This window comes from Haemaphysalis longicornis, unplaced genomic scaffold (assembly GCF_048455015.1).
Source record: "Haemaphysalis longicornis isolate Haplotype H1 unplaced genomic scaffold, Haemaphysalis longicornis Haplotype H1 scaffold_5, whole genome shotgun sequence".
In the NCBI taxonomy this organism is placed as follows: Eukaryota; Metazoa; Arthropoda; class Arachnida; order Ixodida; family Ixodidae; genus Haemaphysalis; species Haemaphysalis longicornis.
Genome location: NW_027526385.1, coordinates 29,034,371 through 29,051,327, shown reverse-complemented (window position 1 = coordinate 29,051,327; position 16,957 = coordinate 29,034,371). Strand labels below are relative to the sequence as shown.

Sequence of the window (16,957 nt, the reverse complement as noted above, 5' to 3'; positions counted from 1 at the left end):
AATGTAACGAAGAGTAGGATGATGTTCCGGTTGCTGTGGGCCCGGCTGACGTACAATAAGATCAAATCGGATGGAGTGCAGTGGAAACGCCCGATGAGCCCATTTGTGTGGGAATGGCAACAAGAGGAGGTTTTATGAACGACGTCGGCAGCCCGAAGGACTTCCGCAAGGATAGGGGAAAGAAACGTTTTGCCACGGTCCCTGAATAAAACCTGTGGTTCTCCATGTCGCAATATGATAGTGCGTAATACTAAGTGAGCGACTTCTTGAGCACTGCCCCGTCGTAGACGAGCGGTCTCAGCGTATCGGTTCAAATGATTCACTGCTGTCACAATCCAGCGCGAATTGCCAGTTGTTGGAGGCAAGGCACCATACACGTCTATGCTCATAGCTTCAAACGGAGCGTAGGGGCACGGAAAGCTGGTTGAAGCAAACCTGAAGAGGGTTACGTCGATCGCTGGCGGTGCTGGCACAAGGCGCAAGAGGCCATGTACTGTGCGACACTGGTATAGGTTAAGTGGCAGAAAAATCGATGGCGAAAGCAACCGTATGTCTTCTGAAATCCCCGATGCCCAGAAGTGTCATCATTGTGAAGCGGCTCGAAATGCGGCGGCGAAGTTTACGAGGAGCTGCAGGATCCTTTCTGTATCAATTAGGGTGGTGGTTTGCGCGGCATAGCAGTCCACCATAAGCCAAAACATAAAGATGTCGTCGCAAGTGGCTGTTCGGCGGCTGGACAGATCCATTGAGGCAATCGATTAAAATACGGCAATAAGAATCTGTGCACTGGAGCGTTTGCAGTACGATTGAGTCGGGTACAGCTGAGCAGGTGAAGGCAACAGAGGTAAACTTGACTGACTGTATTTGGAGGAGGCTTGCGTCAAGGAGGAGGATAGGGGGAATCGCGAGAGAGCGTCGGCATCAAGACGCTTTGTTCGGATCTGTATGCGATGGTAAAATCCTACTGTTGCAGACGCAACACCCACCGCCTGGGTGCCCAGACAAATTCTTCAGTGCTGATAGCCAACAAAGGACATGGTGCTCTATGAGGATGGTAAATCGACGCCCGTCCGGGGGGCGGGAAACTTCTGAGTTGACCAAAAAACGAAGGGGCATTCTTGCTGAGTGATACTGTAGTTTTTTTTCTCAGCAACTTCGTTATTGCTGCAGAAGAACAGAGAACGGATTCCGCTGCCGCTCGCGTCAGTGTTCAGAATAGTCGGTGCTGTTTCATCAAAATGACGCAGTCACGGGCCGAACGTACGGCCGTCTTTAAGCGCTTAAAAACCTCCTTGGCATTCGCGCGTCCAGAGGAAGGGCACGTTGGCGCGTACAAGCTTCTGCAGAAAAGAAGCAAGTCTCGCAAAGTTGCGAATCAAACGCCGGAAGTACGGTGCGCTATCAAGAAAGCTTTCTAAACCTCTGTCTTGAAGTGGCCAAGGACATTGATCACGGCAACAGTGTTATCGAGGTCCTGGCGTATTCCTTCATTGCAAATTACATATCCCAGGGCTTTGATGCTTTTAGTAGCGAAATGGCACTTTTTAGTATTCTGTGGCAATGGGGAGTTGTACAGGCAAGTTAGTAATGATCAAGGCGTCCAAGGTGCTGCGACTATGTGGACGGAAAGATTACAACGTCTTCTAAATTACATAGACAAGTTTTTCATTTGAGGCCACGAAGCACAGTGTCCAACATTTGTTCGAATCTAGCTGGCTCATTAGAAAGGCCTGATGGGATCACATGAAATGCCGCATTTTCCTTTTCTGCTTCGTGGATCGGGATGTGCAGGTACCCCGATCGAAGAGATACAGGCTTGAAAAGTACTCGGCCCCTTGCAAACAGTCAAAGGCATCATCTATGCGGGGCCCAGGGTACACGTCCTTCCAAGTGATAGTAATAAGCGTGCTGTAATTAACACAGAACCCGCAAAGAGCTGTCTTTTTTTCTCCTCCAGCATATTCTACCTACCATAAACTTATGGATAGGCGAATGGCTTTGCGCTTTACCATTTTGACCACAATATTTTAACTTATCTTGCGCTCAGATGCAGAGACACGATACGATATGCATCGAATCACAGCTGATCTAATGGTATAAATTTGATGTTCTTTGGAAGTTGTCTGTGTGAAGCCAGGCAAATACACGTCAAACTAACAACGGTGTTTGGGCAGGACATCAAGCAATAGATGTGTCTGGTTTGGCGTTAGGTAGAGACGATGGGTGGCAGCAAGGGTTGACATTTAACCAGGAGAAGCAGCCGAGGGCTTCTTCGAGGAACGCGCGCCACCGCAAGCGACTTTTGCCGAAGTACTATCGACCACCGCAGTTCCTTGTGAATCCGCCATGATGTTAGCGGCAACCAGGGCTGCGGATCTTCTCATAGATCTAAGGAGGCGGATTGCAATGGCAATCCCTTCCGGCAATAGTCGAGTACTTGGAAAGGCAACCACGTCGCCTTCGACAATTTTGTATGATGTGACTGACAACACTTCTTCGGAAACAGCTGCCAAAACTGCATTCGGCATTCAACTTCGGGGTTTTCTGTGGTGCGTCCTGACACTTTGGATGTTCTGGGCAGGCGATATAGATAGCTGGTCGACGGCAGGAGATAACGGTGAAGGCTAACGCCAGGAAGTCTCAACCAAGAATGAGTTCATGGGCGCAGGGGGAAAGCACAGCGCACTGAATATGATGGTGGACTTCTCCTAATAAAACCTACCGCACACAATAGGCCGAAGGCGTAATGTCATCACCATTAGCGCCACGTAAGCAATGGCCCCCATACGAAGTCTTCACATTCCCAAGACGTGAAAACAAATTAGCATGAATTACAGAAACACTTGCTCCGTTGCCAACTAATGCTTCCACTTGAACCCCTTCGGCAAAAAAATTCTTGTTACACGGAACATCTGGAGGATTTGTGATGGTTCCATGTGATGTAGCTTTCCACCAAACACTTCAGCCTCTAGTTTACTGGCGGCTCGTTGGGTACATTGAAAACGGGACAGAGCGGCGACAAAGCGTTCTTGAAGAGCGAAGGGGAAGGACGTCGAGAGGAACGGGATTGCGGGGAAGCTCGGTGGTGTCAGGAGGCTGGGTTGAGCGGCGGGAAGATATCGAATACACAGGCTCGTGAGGTGAGTAGCTGCAGTAGTGTTCCCGCTTGTAGGGGCGTAGCCGCGGAGCTCTTCTAGGTGCCACCGACGGCAAACGCGAGACATATGCCCGTGGATGTCACTTGTAATGATCGGGTGGGTCACATATAGGACGCGGTGCTCGCCACGTTGAATGGAAAAGCAGTGGGGCTGAAGTCGCAGAAATTGAGGTCAAGTGGCAATGAAGAGTCGGGAGTACGATTTGCCTTGAAACAGATTCAGATTATGTAGGCACGTGGAGAGGGGCAGAATGGTAGGGCTGAAGAAGAGTTGTCATAGACGCCAACTCCTCTCCGATTACGTCTCTGAATACGTCATATAAGTGTTTCCTGTGCTTTGGGGTGGTAGCCAGCTCCACTCCGACTACTCGAGGACAGGGAGATCTTTTTTTTCTCGGCCCGTGCATCGCGCGTCTACGACATGTCGAGAGCGGTCCACCAGCGTTGAACCAACTTAAGATACCTGTGGCACCAAGACTGCCACAACAGAGACCTTCGATATGCATGTTGAGAATCAGAGTGGGAAATGAGGGACTAGTTGAATAAGAAAAGAAGTAAGGGTAGGCAGCCAAGAAGCTCAAGGAAAGCAAAGGGGCAAATTGGGTAGGCCTTTTATTGGCGTTGAAGCAAATGCGGTTTCTTGACAGAGAGAAAGAAAGAGGAGAAAAAGATGCCAGCCGGGTTGTAACCGAACTGACGACCCCCAGAAAACGCGTCTGGTGCCATAACCCCAACGCTACCAGCCCGGCTGTGCTCCCCTCCATTTTATCGAGTGTTTATGTTAACTGCATTCTGCGCTTGGCGTAATGGCCAGCGACACTCCGACTACTCAAGCGGAAGGGGACCTTCTTTATAACCTCCTTGCCGTCACTCGAGTGTCAACGACATGTCGAGAGTGGTCGACCAGCGTTGAACCCTCTTAAGCTACATATTGCACCAAGACTGCCAGAACAGAGGTCCTCGCTTGCATGTAGCGATTGAGAATAGGAATTGAGGAGACCGTTGAATCCTATTTGTTTCGCCCTTTTGGTTTTCCCAACCACATACGCAAGCCTTCGCGTTCCTTCGCTCGGTATTTCCCGATTAATGTCGATGCGAGAGTTTCATAACGTCCTTCCTATCAGCTGTGTCTACTCAGCTTACACGGCCGGCCAGTTGTGAAAAGGCGAACACAGTGAAAGTTGAGAAGTTTAAACTTTTACTTAAACAAGCTCAAATTCCTACGGAATCTGAGCCCAGTCTCGACCTTATGCGCTTGCGGTGGGAAGTCTGCATCTTGGAAGCGGCTGCGTTTTTGCATAAACTTCGCCACGCCTTCAGGGCTAGGGGTATTGATTCCTTTGTGTAGTAAATTCTTTACCTGCGTTTTGGCTTCTGAGGAAGTGCTTTGTGTTTTTGCAAACCCAAACTTCCGGGTGTTTCTTTAATCGGGCAGAGATGGATGAGGTCAATTGACCGGGCCACCAAGCTGTAAGCGTTGTTGTGGCTTTGTTTCAAGAAATCTCGCCTTCAATAGCCCCCGTGCACTTGCACATCAGGTCCTTTTGCTGAGTAACTTCGCTTGGAAGCGTATCCCATGTTTGAAAATGACGCCTTTATTACCAGAATGGTTATATATATTTTGCTAGAACTGCTTGTCGTGATGTGAATCTCCGGTGTGCATCAATGAGGAGAAATAAGTGTTTCTGTTCTATCAATTACATTTTTTAAAGGAAGCTTCTCAACGACGCATGCTCTATCAGCGCCTGTTGAGGCTATACCTGTCTCTACAGCCCTCTGTATAGTCTGTTGAGGTACCAGGGTATCTTCACAATACAGAAACTTGTTTGTAGAGAGCCATGTTCCACCATTCCCATGCGAAAACTAATTGCCTTCGAGTACTACCGTACTCTCGCAAAGCGGAACGTACACAAATCCACTGCCTTAAGTTACTTTTTCTCCTTCCTTATTTTTTTTTGCCTTGCCTCGCAGTGGTGAACACGGTAAGCTTCCTGCTATCTTCCCTTTATTCATGCAAGCTGCAGGTCTGTCAGGTTTGGTACAAATATTAAAAATATAATAAACTGCGGAAACGAGACTTTCTATTTATGTCCCCCGAAACCCAAACAAATACACACAGCAAACAGAGACAAACTAAAGAACAGCGGGAATTAATAAATACTGAATAACGGTGAAAAAGCGGTTTGGAACACGGTAAAGAGTTCAAGCAAACGGGAAATAGTCAAAGTCCGGAAGTCAAGAGCTAGGACTAAGTACGGGAATGAAATGTCCAAAATATGTGTTCGCTGCGGGAACGGGGTTCTCCTACCTCACGTCCCAGTAGTTGTGTTGCGGTTTTGAAACGTCCAGGTGATGTCGTTGCGGCGGTAGTCAAGCGCGCTCCCAGCTCCCGTGGCGTAGTGGCCGACGCAGCTGCCTTGGGGCGTCGCGTTCTTTCACTGAGGCCCGGCGTGACGACTTGTGCGCGGAGGTGTCTTGGGAATGCGTTTGCGGAGGACCTTTCGGGGCACAGCATGGGTCCGGTCGCCCGTCCGCCAAGCCCCCAGCACTCTCCACACTTCGTAGTTCTTCTCTGGCTCCCCTGTGCCGCCTGCCGCCCTCGTTGGCCGCTTCCGATTGGCCCGCGTCCGGCGCAAGCTCGTGCTCTAATCTCGAGCGCTCATCGCCGTAGCCCAGGCAATGACCTTGGCGCCGCGTGCCTTACGTCGTCTTCTTTGTCATCTTCTTGCTGAGTTTAAAGTGTTTTCTTCTTGGAGTAATGTTTCCTGTGGTCATGTGATTTCTTCGCATGACAATGTCTCACAACTGCTGTCGACGTTCAACCTCTTCCGTTTTAAATTTTCCAATTATGCCTTTCTTTCAAGAAATCGTATAGCTAACACCCCTCAACGTTCGCGCTCAAGCTATGAGCGTAGTTCGCCGAGTTTAAAGCCTAGCTCGATGCAAATAGCAACAAGGTTTTCAAGCACCGGGATGGTACCCTAGCTGTAATGCGACTGCTATTTACCTCTCAAACTCGATGTCTTAAATAAGCTACGTGCGTTCAAAATTCCTACTTTTTGTCTCGTCTAACTGGTGGAGGAGCGGCCTTTAACAGAAGCCAGTTTTGATGGTACTAGTGGCTAGTCTTCGGAATTAGCGCTGGAATAATTGAACAGGCCCTTGAAATGTATTTAGAAAACGGAGACGAACATTGACCCAGAGAGGGCGAGTTTAGGAGAAGGACGTTACACTAAAACAGCATTACTATAATACAACATACTCTAAACACACAACGTTCGGTGAGGGCCGAAAAAATAACGGTTCCCATTTGAGTTAGCAAGACTGTTTGTGATAGATAAAACCTCTCACGGGATATGGCGCACTCAATGCGGATACGCTGCACGGTCTCGACTATTAGCAGATTTTGCTGGATTTTTAAGGGAACACCCATTGCACATCCGACCCAGGCTGTCAAATGCGCGGTCAACGAACAGGTAGTGGGCACTGCTGGCTCTGCAGCCTGGCTGAGTCTCCCGGCGTCCTCACGACGGCCTTGGGAGACCACAGCTACCGCATCTTGCAAGCAGCCTCCAGAACTCAGGCTCCTTAGATTACACCCACTTATTCTCCAATCACCTTCCCATATTATTTTTCTCTGTACTGGCGCATACCCACAGCCGCGATTGTGCACGATCTCCAATTTCATTTTTTCATAAACTTCCTAGGCGTCAAAACCTCTTCTGACGTACACACCACCACTGCCTTCTATCTCATCAAATATATATCTGAGGTAGCGGCCTCAGTGCGGTGCCGATATTTCAGCAAGAAGACGCTTTTGTTAAGGCAACAGGGTAACCCAGGGAAAGACTCATATAGGGGTAGGTCCCAATCGAGAGAAAGGGGATGGAGGAAGTGTAGCTGGCATGGAAGGAGGGTTGTTACACAACCCTCCTTCCATGCAAGGGCAAAATTGGTTTGATGGAGTCCGGATTGATGTAGAGACAGGACAACAAGATTGCAAATTTTTGAGGTGTGACGGCTCGCAGGACGGAAGCTAGCTTTGGATGAGTTTCTATGAAAATCACGGGAGAGGGAGGAGAAGGTGTTTCTTGTCATAACACGTGAACTCAAGCAAGGCTTTCGGGAACACCAGAAGCGGAAAAGCTGCAATACAGAATCTGCTTATTACGGGAACAGGCCCGCTCGTCGCAGCCTACTGGTCCTATAAAAACTGGTCATAGGAAAAATGGTCAAAGAGTGCGTCTCGTTCTAAATGATCCCGTACTTGGGAAAGTGGTAGCACCGTCCATCTCGTTCTTCGAAATTTCGTCTCGCAGTTCTGTTTTTCGCGGATGTGGATGTGTAGCGGGGAGGCAGTTAGCGGCTTGTATACCCTGATAATTACTTCCAGGTTGGCCTCGTCAGTGTTCGTGGGGTCCTGTCCTTTTGTTTGTTTGCAGGTGGTGGTTCAAATAGTTTTTCTATTTTAACGCAAGTTCCTCTGTCCCATTCTGATTTCCCTTCTCGCAACAAAAAAATGTTCACAGTTTTTTGCGGGGTAGAGGGACACATTTTATGTCCTGTCATCAGTGTCCATGCTTTTCTTATTTTAGTTTTTGTTGAGCCAGAGATAATATTTTCTTTACGTTTTCTTCTACGGTTTCTTTTTGGTGGATATCGGTGGAAGAGGGGCAGCTGACGGGTTTCAACCTGGCAGTTTGACCCAATTTGGCCTCTCGTAGTTCCTGTGTTAACCTCTTGTTTATTTGCATAAATTCCGGATTCTTTTCGTTAATTTTCTTCTCCATCCAAAAAAATACTCATCACACTTTTGTGTGTGAGTGTCAACTTTTAACTCCAGCCTTAACTTTCACTCCCGTATATAGGTCACCGTACCCAAAAATAATCATGGTTGGTTAAGAAAACATGAAAACCAAAGGACAAAATATTAAAAACCGATAATGCAGAACCATTACGCAAAGGCATACCCAATACAGCGCGGTCAACCAATTACCTCAAAATAAAAATTTGTATTTAAAAAACAGGCCGGCCACACAAAATCTAATATTAAGGACTCCCGTGATTAGGTGCACCACGACAAAAAAAGCAATGAGATACGCTGTCTGATCTGGCGTGTTCCTCGAATGCCACAAACGAAACATTACAGCTTTTGAATTGAAGGAGGGGTGTGGAAGCATGTTTATGCATAAGCAGAGAATTTTACGAGTTTTTGTACTCTTTCATATGAACATGATAGACAAAAAACGTAAAATGTGACGTGTTGGCCTAGTGTCCTGTTGCCCTATGTTACGAGTTTCTCTAGAGCGAGATGGCCTATGACTACTTGCCCTATGGGACGAGTTCCCCTATGGCGAGTTGTCTGTGAGGAGTTCACTTTTGACGAGTTTTCCTTGACCCTCCTATTACATGGTGTTTGTAATGTGTACATAAAAAACATACAACAAAACTTGCACGTGTGAGGAACACCAAAATTTCTGGGAAATGCTTTTTCTAAAACAACTTATTTACTGCTACATCATATTTGCTTCTCGCTCATTATTTTTTCTCTGTCTTTTCGCAATGATCATCTCGAAAGGCGTCATTTACGCTACAACCTGTTTGCGTTTGTTTCTTCGCTTTAATTTCTCCGTCTAACTGCGAGAATGATGTGAGCAAGCAGACTGGCAGACAGTACAGCCACATTTGAATTGGCTTGTCTATGACTGGTACAGACCTGTTTTACTGACGGGCCATCGCGTTAAGATATCACGCTGCAGGCGCTATTCTTCATCAGCTGTTTGGCTGCATTGAGGTGGATGTCAAATTTTCCTTCACAGAAACTTACTCAACCTTGGTGGTTTCCTCTAAAATCTGGTCGGTAAATGTCCCATGCTCGATCCTCGTTACCTCCCAAACCAAATTTTTTTCTAAACGCTTCGTGGTTTTGGCTACGCCGGACAGATTTGTGTCGGCCTAAACAACCCTGCCGTTAATTACACCCAATCAATACAGATGAAACACTCAGAAATGCTTACTCTGAGAAGGGTTGAACATCCAATCGAAGCTGGAATTTGCCATGCACTGTAAGAGAATAAAAAAATCCTGTTTCGTCAACGGTTTTTTCTCGTTAGTGCTAATGGGCCTACTGAGCTTAAAGAGCCACGGAAATTGTTTTCATAGCCTAAAGCAATGCTTCACTGTTCTTTAGGTCTGCCCAATTTTGTCGTGTGTGACACATTTGTATTTACTCATTCGGGCTATGTTTGTGAAAACCTTAAAACATAATATTCAACCATGTTTTCCTACATAGCAGTATCATCATGGTACTAAGCAAGTGTTGTAACCTTTAGAGAATGTCAGAGCGGTCATCGTAGTGCAGAATTTCCTCTATACTGACACGTTTTCGCCGCCCTGGGTGATAGAGGGCAAGATACCATGTCATTCCGCGTGACATGAAAATATAAATTTTTATCCGTTTTCTCCTGCTCGGTTTTGTATAAACAAGTATTTATATCTGAAGAAGCTGAAACTCACCTTGCCAAAGTTTGCAGCAGCAAGCCGTACAGATTTCTCCGCTCTCTGTAAGCCAAAAAGTAATAATGCATCAAAATACTGTATTGTTTATAGCAAAACATTATGCTTTCCAAAAGTAAAATCGGTCTCTGAAATGTCTTACGCATAATACTACCAGACGCATAAACATTTTCGCTTTGGGGGTATGGCACGAAGAGACATTTTCACAGTCGTGTTTATCTGGGAAGGTTGAATAATATGCATTTCCGAGTATTGGGGCACAGTGAAAGATTTTTGTTCTGTTCACGACTACTAAACCAGTGCTCCTTTAACTCGCTTTTGCTCACTCCTCTTCAACAGTTCCTCAAACATAAGTAATTTATGCTTTTATTTCTTTCTATTATTTTTCTTCCACAAGTACACGTCATGTCGTGAAGGGTAATCACAACACGCATCCTGAAAAGGAACCACCTACAAGTCGGTCAAGGCACTTCCGACAATGGCGGTTCTGTGGCCTAGGGGGAGCAGTTCAAACTACTAGCGCGAATTCCTGGGCCCCGGCTGACGGCCGCGCACTAAGTTAAGCTTGTTCCGCCTGTAACCTCGGAGTTTCGCGCCTGGTTGTCGTGTGTGACTAAACACGAATATTGAAAACAAGCAATACCTCTCACACTCGCCTGCAAAAGTCGTGCAACCGAGGGTCCAGAAGTCTTCCAACTGGACGGAAGCCCGTCTGGTCGGGAAAACGCATGAAAACAATCGAAGCAGGCAGAGACCAAGAATGTTTTGAGCATCCAAAAAAAAAGTTTCGGATCCCTACGGGTGCGTTGTTCACAATAACGTTCTATTGTGAACGAGGTACGCATACGGGAGCCGAAACATCTTTTGAACTTTGTCCACATTCTCTGTCGGTGCCAGTTTTTATTGGGGTCATCGCATAAGTCTTTTAGCCATGCTTACAAATAGGGAGCACATTGGACCAAAATCAAACCTTCCACTGATTTACAGCAGCTGTTATAACGAAACAGCCTTAATTATGTTGAAGAGTTAAACTCCGCTACATTAGACACGTGTACCTTGCTGGGGCATCTGAAGACTCTTGTCTGACATTTGCAGGTACCAGCTTTGATCTCTGTTTCAGAAAAAGGTCAGACAACCTGCACCAATGCCATTTCAGAATTCCCGATTTGTGGCGTCACAATATTTTTGGGGAGCGGGGTACTGAGTGATTTTGCCTTTTTCAACCTTTTCGCATTTCCTCTAATAATTATCAGCCTATTTGGTCGCGACTAGTGCATTTGTATTTACGGCACTCTATCTCGTTGATACAGACCACGCTCTTTCCGGTCTTTTGTGTTCATCAGCATTTTATTATCCTTTCCGATAGAGTGGCGCGACTTTTCGAAACTCTTAATAAACGGTCAAGTGTTGCGCGAACATGCGTAATGCCTTAATGTCGGCACAAAGTCGTTATAGGTTTTAGTCATATTTTCCCTTTGTTTGGTAGAAACAAGGCTTTTTTTGTCCAGGAATACTCTGCATAAGGAGCAGCTGTTCACCTAAGAACCACCATTTCAAACAACAAAAATTAGAGATCTGTGCATCGACAAAGCTTTTTACTATGCTATTTGTTAGTCTGCCTTATGAAAGTTTCGCCCCTCAGCCCAATTCCCTTCGGTTTTGCGCTGAGTGAAGTAAATATCAGGACACTTTCGCTAAAAAAAGCCAATGTTACTTTTTATTTGCAATAAAGCATGCGAGAAATAAAAGAAGCATCATGTATTCCGACACTCATAACTTACCGAGCTGTTAAGGAGGCAGAGATCAAAATATTTTCCCATACACTGTAAACAAACACAACAGTTGTACGATATTAGACAAACCCCTAAAGTCGATTTAGACAAGCAGACGTTCGAGAAAAGGGGTTAGATGTATACTTCTTTGACTTCAAGACACCTACGTCTTGCCGTGGACGACCAGCGATGCACATGGTGCTATTTTAGTGTCACATGTATTCATTTTATTTTGTCAGCAGAGCTTTATTTTAAAATGGTTACGTGCATTTTTCTCGCCAGGTGAGAAAATCGCTTACCGTGAACGTAACGTTACCGCGAATGCTCAACACACAATAGTTATAACTGCTGTTTTGTGCGAACCTTTTCAACAAACATTTCATGACAAATGGCAATGCCGACTCCATTAGTTCGATGAGTTTTATTTCCTTGAGAAATACTTGTACACGGTAAACCTGAAAACCCTACAACATAGCATATTCACAAAGAGTATGTTCGCCAAAACCGGCTGTAACCATTGTTTTATCAAAAGTATCCCACTTTAAATAATTTCAACACAGTTAACAAATTAACTCCATTATTATGCCGAGTATAATAAATTCCGGTAATCTGTAAGCTCACAGTCAACTTATAAAGAATACAAAATTGCATTTCCGGGAATATTTAGGCTTTTACGGGAGGGAAACGGCCGGCCTTATGTTTGTATACAAGGATAAAGCTCTAGCCTTTCCAAGTTCCACTCGGTAATTAAAAAGTCATGGTCAGTACCACTAGGAAAAGATGACAAACATAGCACGTGTACGTCTCTTCCCATGTTTTAAAGTTCATTTTATGCAGGTTCACTGGATATCCACTTTAAAATATAGGTAGGGCTCGAAATGTTTTTTTAGTGTATTGTAAACAAGGTGAATTAATGTACGGAAATGGGGAAAACATTTCGTGTAAAAAGTGACGGATTGGTACACGTTCTCAGAAAAACAGGGCTAAACGTGCAAATATATCGATTTAGGGACACGTGATAAGCAATGTATAAACAGTACTCATGTATTTGAGGAGCGCAGGAAGACTCTCGTTATGTATGCCACAGAACATTGTGCCAAAGCGTACACTTTTAAATACTTTTCGGGATAGCGCATTTTTTCCCAGCAAAAATTATTTTAAATTTTGTATCCATTGCAGTGTGCGACGGAAGGGTACACGGAAACTCTCAAACCGCGTAGCAGATATGTTTATACCATGTTAATTTTTTTCCCGTCGTTCTGTAAGTATTGATAATGGCTTTGTGATTACCTAATGAAACTTTGAAGCAGCATACTTTTATCATACTAGTAAAACGCGGGGTTGTCTACTTCCCTCCAGCAGAAGCCTGCATATTTAGAGCAGGCAGGAATTAGTTGACGTTCACTACATTAAACGTGAAATCACAAATACTGACCAGTAAATTGAGGTCGGCGTAATGATGGTGTTGGCTTAGCGGCTAGTTGTTATATAAATATTTTAGGAACGTTTTGGTAAAACAAAAAAACGGCTGTTTTATTCGGAGCATTTGCCATAAAGTTTGCTTTGCGGCAAGGTTTTGTCAAGCACGTAGAAAAATTGCGGCCAACGGATAATACTAAAGCTTCGCTTTAACACGAAACGTTCTCTTAGAGTAAATTATTCTCACAATCGCAATGACGCTCGCTGTTTAAGTCTTACATTTATAAAACTTTTTTGAAGTATTTTGTATGTGACAGGCGATAGTTTAGTAATGAATCGTTGTCTGGCCTTCTTTTAGCAGAAAAAAAAACATCCCCCTTGTGAGGGGCACGATCAAATGCAGAGCATTTCCGGGTGCGCACGACGTTAAGTAGTTTGCGTTACGTTAATGTTGTTGCACTTGTTGCTGTTGGTTGTTGTATTGTAATTAAATGAGGAGACGTAATTACGTGGTCACGTGACATCATTTATTAGCAGGTGGGTATGATTATGCTGGCGCAGTGGGAAGAGCACCATGTACCTCGCGTTCAGCCCACAGGTAGTGAATGCGTTGTATCAGCAGCTTCTTGACGTAGTTTGAATGAGTCAAGGATATAAGGCGCGTTTGTAGCCCTCCATTCTGTGTCGGCTTTGTGGCGCAGTGGGTAGAGCACCATGTACCTTGCGTTCCGCCAGCAGGGTCGTGGGATCGAAACCAGGCGCCGGTAAGTATTATTTTTTTATATAGTGTAGGGGGAGGGGTGCGGACTACGATGGACAACTAGAAAGGTTGACATCGTGAGTTAAAGAAATGCTCTGCATTTAATAGGTATGCCCGAAAATGTAGCAAGGCTATATGTGACACAGTATGCCATTAGGTAAGCTGCAAAAAAATAAATCACGGGTTCTTGTATATACTATTTACCTTCTTGTAAAATATTAGGTTTATGAAAACTTGGAAGAACTACAGTTGAATCCTCTAACAGGAATGTTGCTTAACTGGACAACTGAGCACAGACTTCCGTCGAAGGCGGCTGTATGATTGTGCTTAAATAAATGAGAAGTAGGGGCATGGTTTTATTATTTCGTCAGCGGTAGGTGGGACATGTCGGCACAATTACGGCGTCGATTGGTATCAGTGTGTAACAGAGTGGTGTGTGCAATCGTAACGCTCGCGTCGTTGATAGGATTACGTTAAGTCGAAGCGTGATTTGATTTTGACATTGGGCCGGGCGGCACAACAGTAAGGCAGAGCATGTCGGAACGAGGAAGTGCAGCGTGTGCGTGGATAGAGCTGCCTTCGAGAAAGGAAAGATATCTGTTCACAACTACGTGAACGCTTCCATGGAGGCGTCCACCCTACGCTTGGCTCTCCACGTGCCTATGTGTACGGCGGCGAATTTTTATACACGAACAAGGGGTGTGTACCCGGCCTAGCCTCAAGTTCACGAGTGTTAAAACGAGACGCTCAGGAATCTTCGGAAATCCACAAAGTTGTTTTTAAATAGGTTGTCGCTAAGAACTCGCAAGGGTATTTTTCTGGTGCATCATGCTGTCAACCCGCCGCGGTGGCTCAGTGGCTAAGGCGTTGCGCTGCTGAGCACGAGGTTGCGGGTTCGATTCCCGGCCGCGGCGGCCGCTTTTCTGGTGGAGGCGAAAAGCAAAACCGCCCGTGTGTACGAGATTTCGGCGCACAATAAAGATCCCCAGGTGGTCAAAATTAATCCGGAGCCCTCCACTACGGCGCGCCTCATCGCCTGCGTTGCGTCGGCGCGTTAAACCCTACAATCAATCAATCATCATGCTGTCCTGTGATCTCTTATTCACCTAAAACGCACGAAAGGTTTAGCTTTACCGAATTCACACTAAAGTTTCCGTCGCTTGGTATTGGCCAATGATTCGAGGGAATGGCAAAAGCACCTATGCTTTTTTCAAGTGTGATAGAGGCGCTGTAAACTTGTCGTGGAACCGCCAAGGACGGTGGAAAATAAGACAATAAATAAAATTGCGCATGTCTATAACAATGTTGTGTTCAATATATGCATGAGCACATAGTGGAAGTTTATTTAAAAACACTTAGCTACACCCAATTTGCTCTTCTAATTTTGAATAAGTAAACATTTGTATGAATTCTTAAAACACGCAAACGAAATGAACAAGGGCAACATGCTGTCATGGGTGCACTAACCAGAACGCAATGTCAGCGCCTAGTTGTCATACAGGTAAAATTAGGACATTTCTATACAAACTGACGGCATTTCAATACCTTACTCTACGCCATATGACAGATTGCGTTGTTATACGAGTAGAATATGAAGAACACGACAGAAGCCCATGAAAAACAAAACTGCCGAAATGTTTTATCAGCAGCTACTAACCAATCTCACATTTTCTTGGAGCCTCCCAAAAAATATTATACAGATTTGAATAACAACAGTCAACAGCAACAGAAACAATACATCCTGCCCCATATATATATATATATATATATATATATATATATATATATATACAGGAAGCAATGCCGGCAGTCTACAACGCCAAAGAAGGCATAGGGGAATGGTTAGACTATTTTTTACCGTTAGGCACGTTACATTGGTTTTTTTAATTATTATTACGTGAGAAAGAAAGAAAAACACGCGCCCAGAGTGGGGACCGAACCCACGCCTTTCGATTAGATCTCGAATGCCTTACCAATTCGGCTATCTGGGCGACTTGGTAAGGCATTCGAGATCTAATCGAAAGGCGTGGGTAAGGTCCCCACTCTCGGTGCGTGTTTTTCGTTCTTTCTTTCTCGCGTAATAATAATTAAAAAAAAACAATGTAACGTCGCTAACGGTAAAAAATAGTCTAGCCATTCCCCTATGCCTTCTTTGGCGTTGTAGACTGCCGGCCTTTCTTTCTGTATTTCCTAACGAGCCCCTCATTTCCAAACCCTATGATCGTGCGAAAGCTTAGCGAGGGCCTGGGTTCTGGCAGCCTTGATGCCAAGGTAGCATAAGAGGGTTTCCCGCCAGTTAGCCGCTTATGACAGGCTGTAGACGTTCGCGTCCCGCCCCGGGGGTTGAAAAGAAGGTCCCCTTCTCCCCGTGTAGTCTGAGTGGCGCTGGCTACCACCCTCAAGCGTCAGATACAGTTGTAGTAAATCGAAAGGCGTGGGTTCGGTCCCCACTCTGGGCGCGTGTTTTTATTCCTTTCGTTCTTCTGTGTATTGAAAAAAAATGTTTAGTTCATTAACCGTAGTGAAAAAGAAAAAGAGCCTAACCACACCCCTATGCCTCCTTTGGCGTTGTAGACTGCCGACCTATCTTTCTGTATTTCCTCAACGAGCCCCTCATTTCCTTACTATATTATTCTGCGAAAGCCTAGCGAGGGTCTCAGTTCTGGCAGCCTTGATGCCTAGGTAGCATAAGAGGGCTTCCCGCCACTTACCCGCTCATTACAGGCTGTAGACGTTTGAGTCACGCCCCGGGGGTTGAAAAGAAGGTCCCCTTCTCCCCGGTTAGTCAGAGTGGCGCTGGCTACCACCCTCAAGCGTCAGATACACTTCTAGTAAGTATAAATAGCCCAGAAAGTGAAGGAGAACACAGTCGCCCAGATAGCCGAATTGGTAAGGCATTCGACATGTAATCGAAAGGCGTGGGTTCGGTCCCCACTCAGGGCGCGTGTTTTTCTTCCTTTCTTTCTTCTGTGTATTGAAAAAAAATGTTTAGTTCATTAACCGTAGTGAAAAAGATAAAGAGCCTAACCACACCCCTATGCCTCCTTTGGCGTTGTAGACTGCCGACCTATCTTTCTGTATATATATATATATATATATATATATATATATATATATATATATATGCCCTCGCTACATGCTTAGCGAGGGCCTCTGTTCTGGCAGTTTTGGTGCCAAGGGTAACTTGAGTGGGTTCAACGCTGGTCGACCACTCTCGACATGTCGTAGACACTCGAGTCACGGCCCGGGGGTTAAAAAGAAGGTCCCCTTAACCCCGAGTAGTCCGAGTGGCGCTGGCTACCACCCCCAAGTGCAGGACTAAATATACCTTAA

The 16,957-nt window shown here is 45.5% G+C and overlaps 1 protein-coding gene across 1 annotated transcript in view; it reads right to left on the bottom strand.

The window, feature by feature from the left end:
- The window catches only part of LOC144139131 (uncharacterized), a 59,830-nt gene that overhangs the window by 24,981 nt on the left and 17,892 nt on the right, over window positions 1-16,957 (bottom strand). Inside the window, exons 4-6 of the mRNA XM_077671585.1 lie at window positions 11,455-11,496; window positions 9,674-9,718; window positions 9,175-9,220 (exon numbers count right to left, since the gene is read on the bottom strand). Coding sequence (XP_077527711.1) covers window positions 9,175-9,220; window positions 9,674-9,718; window positions 11,455-11,496 — 133 coding nt within the window. The remainder of the gene's footprint in view (window positions 1-9,174; window positions 9,221-9,673; window positions 9,719-11,454; window positions 11,497-16,957) is intronic.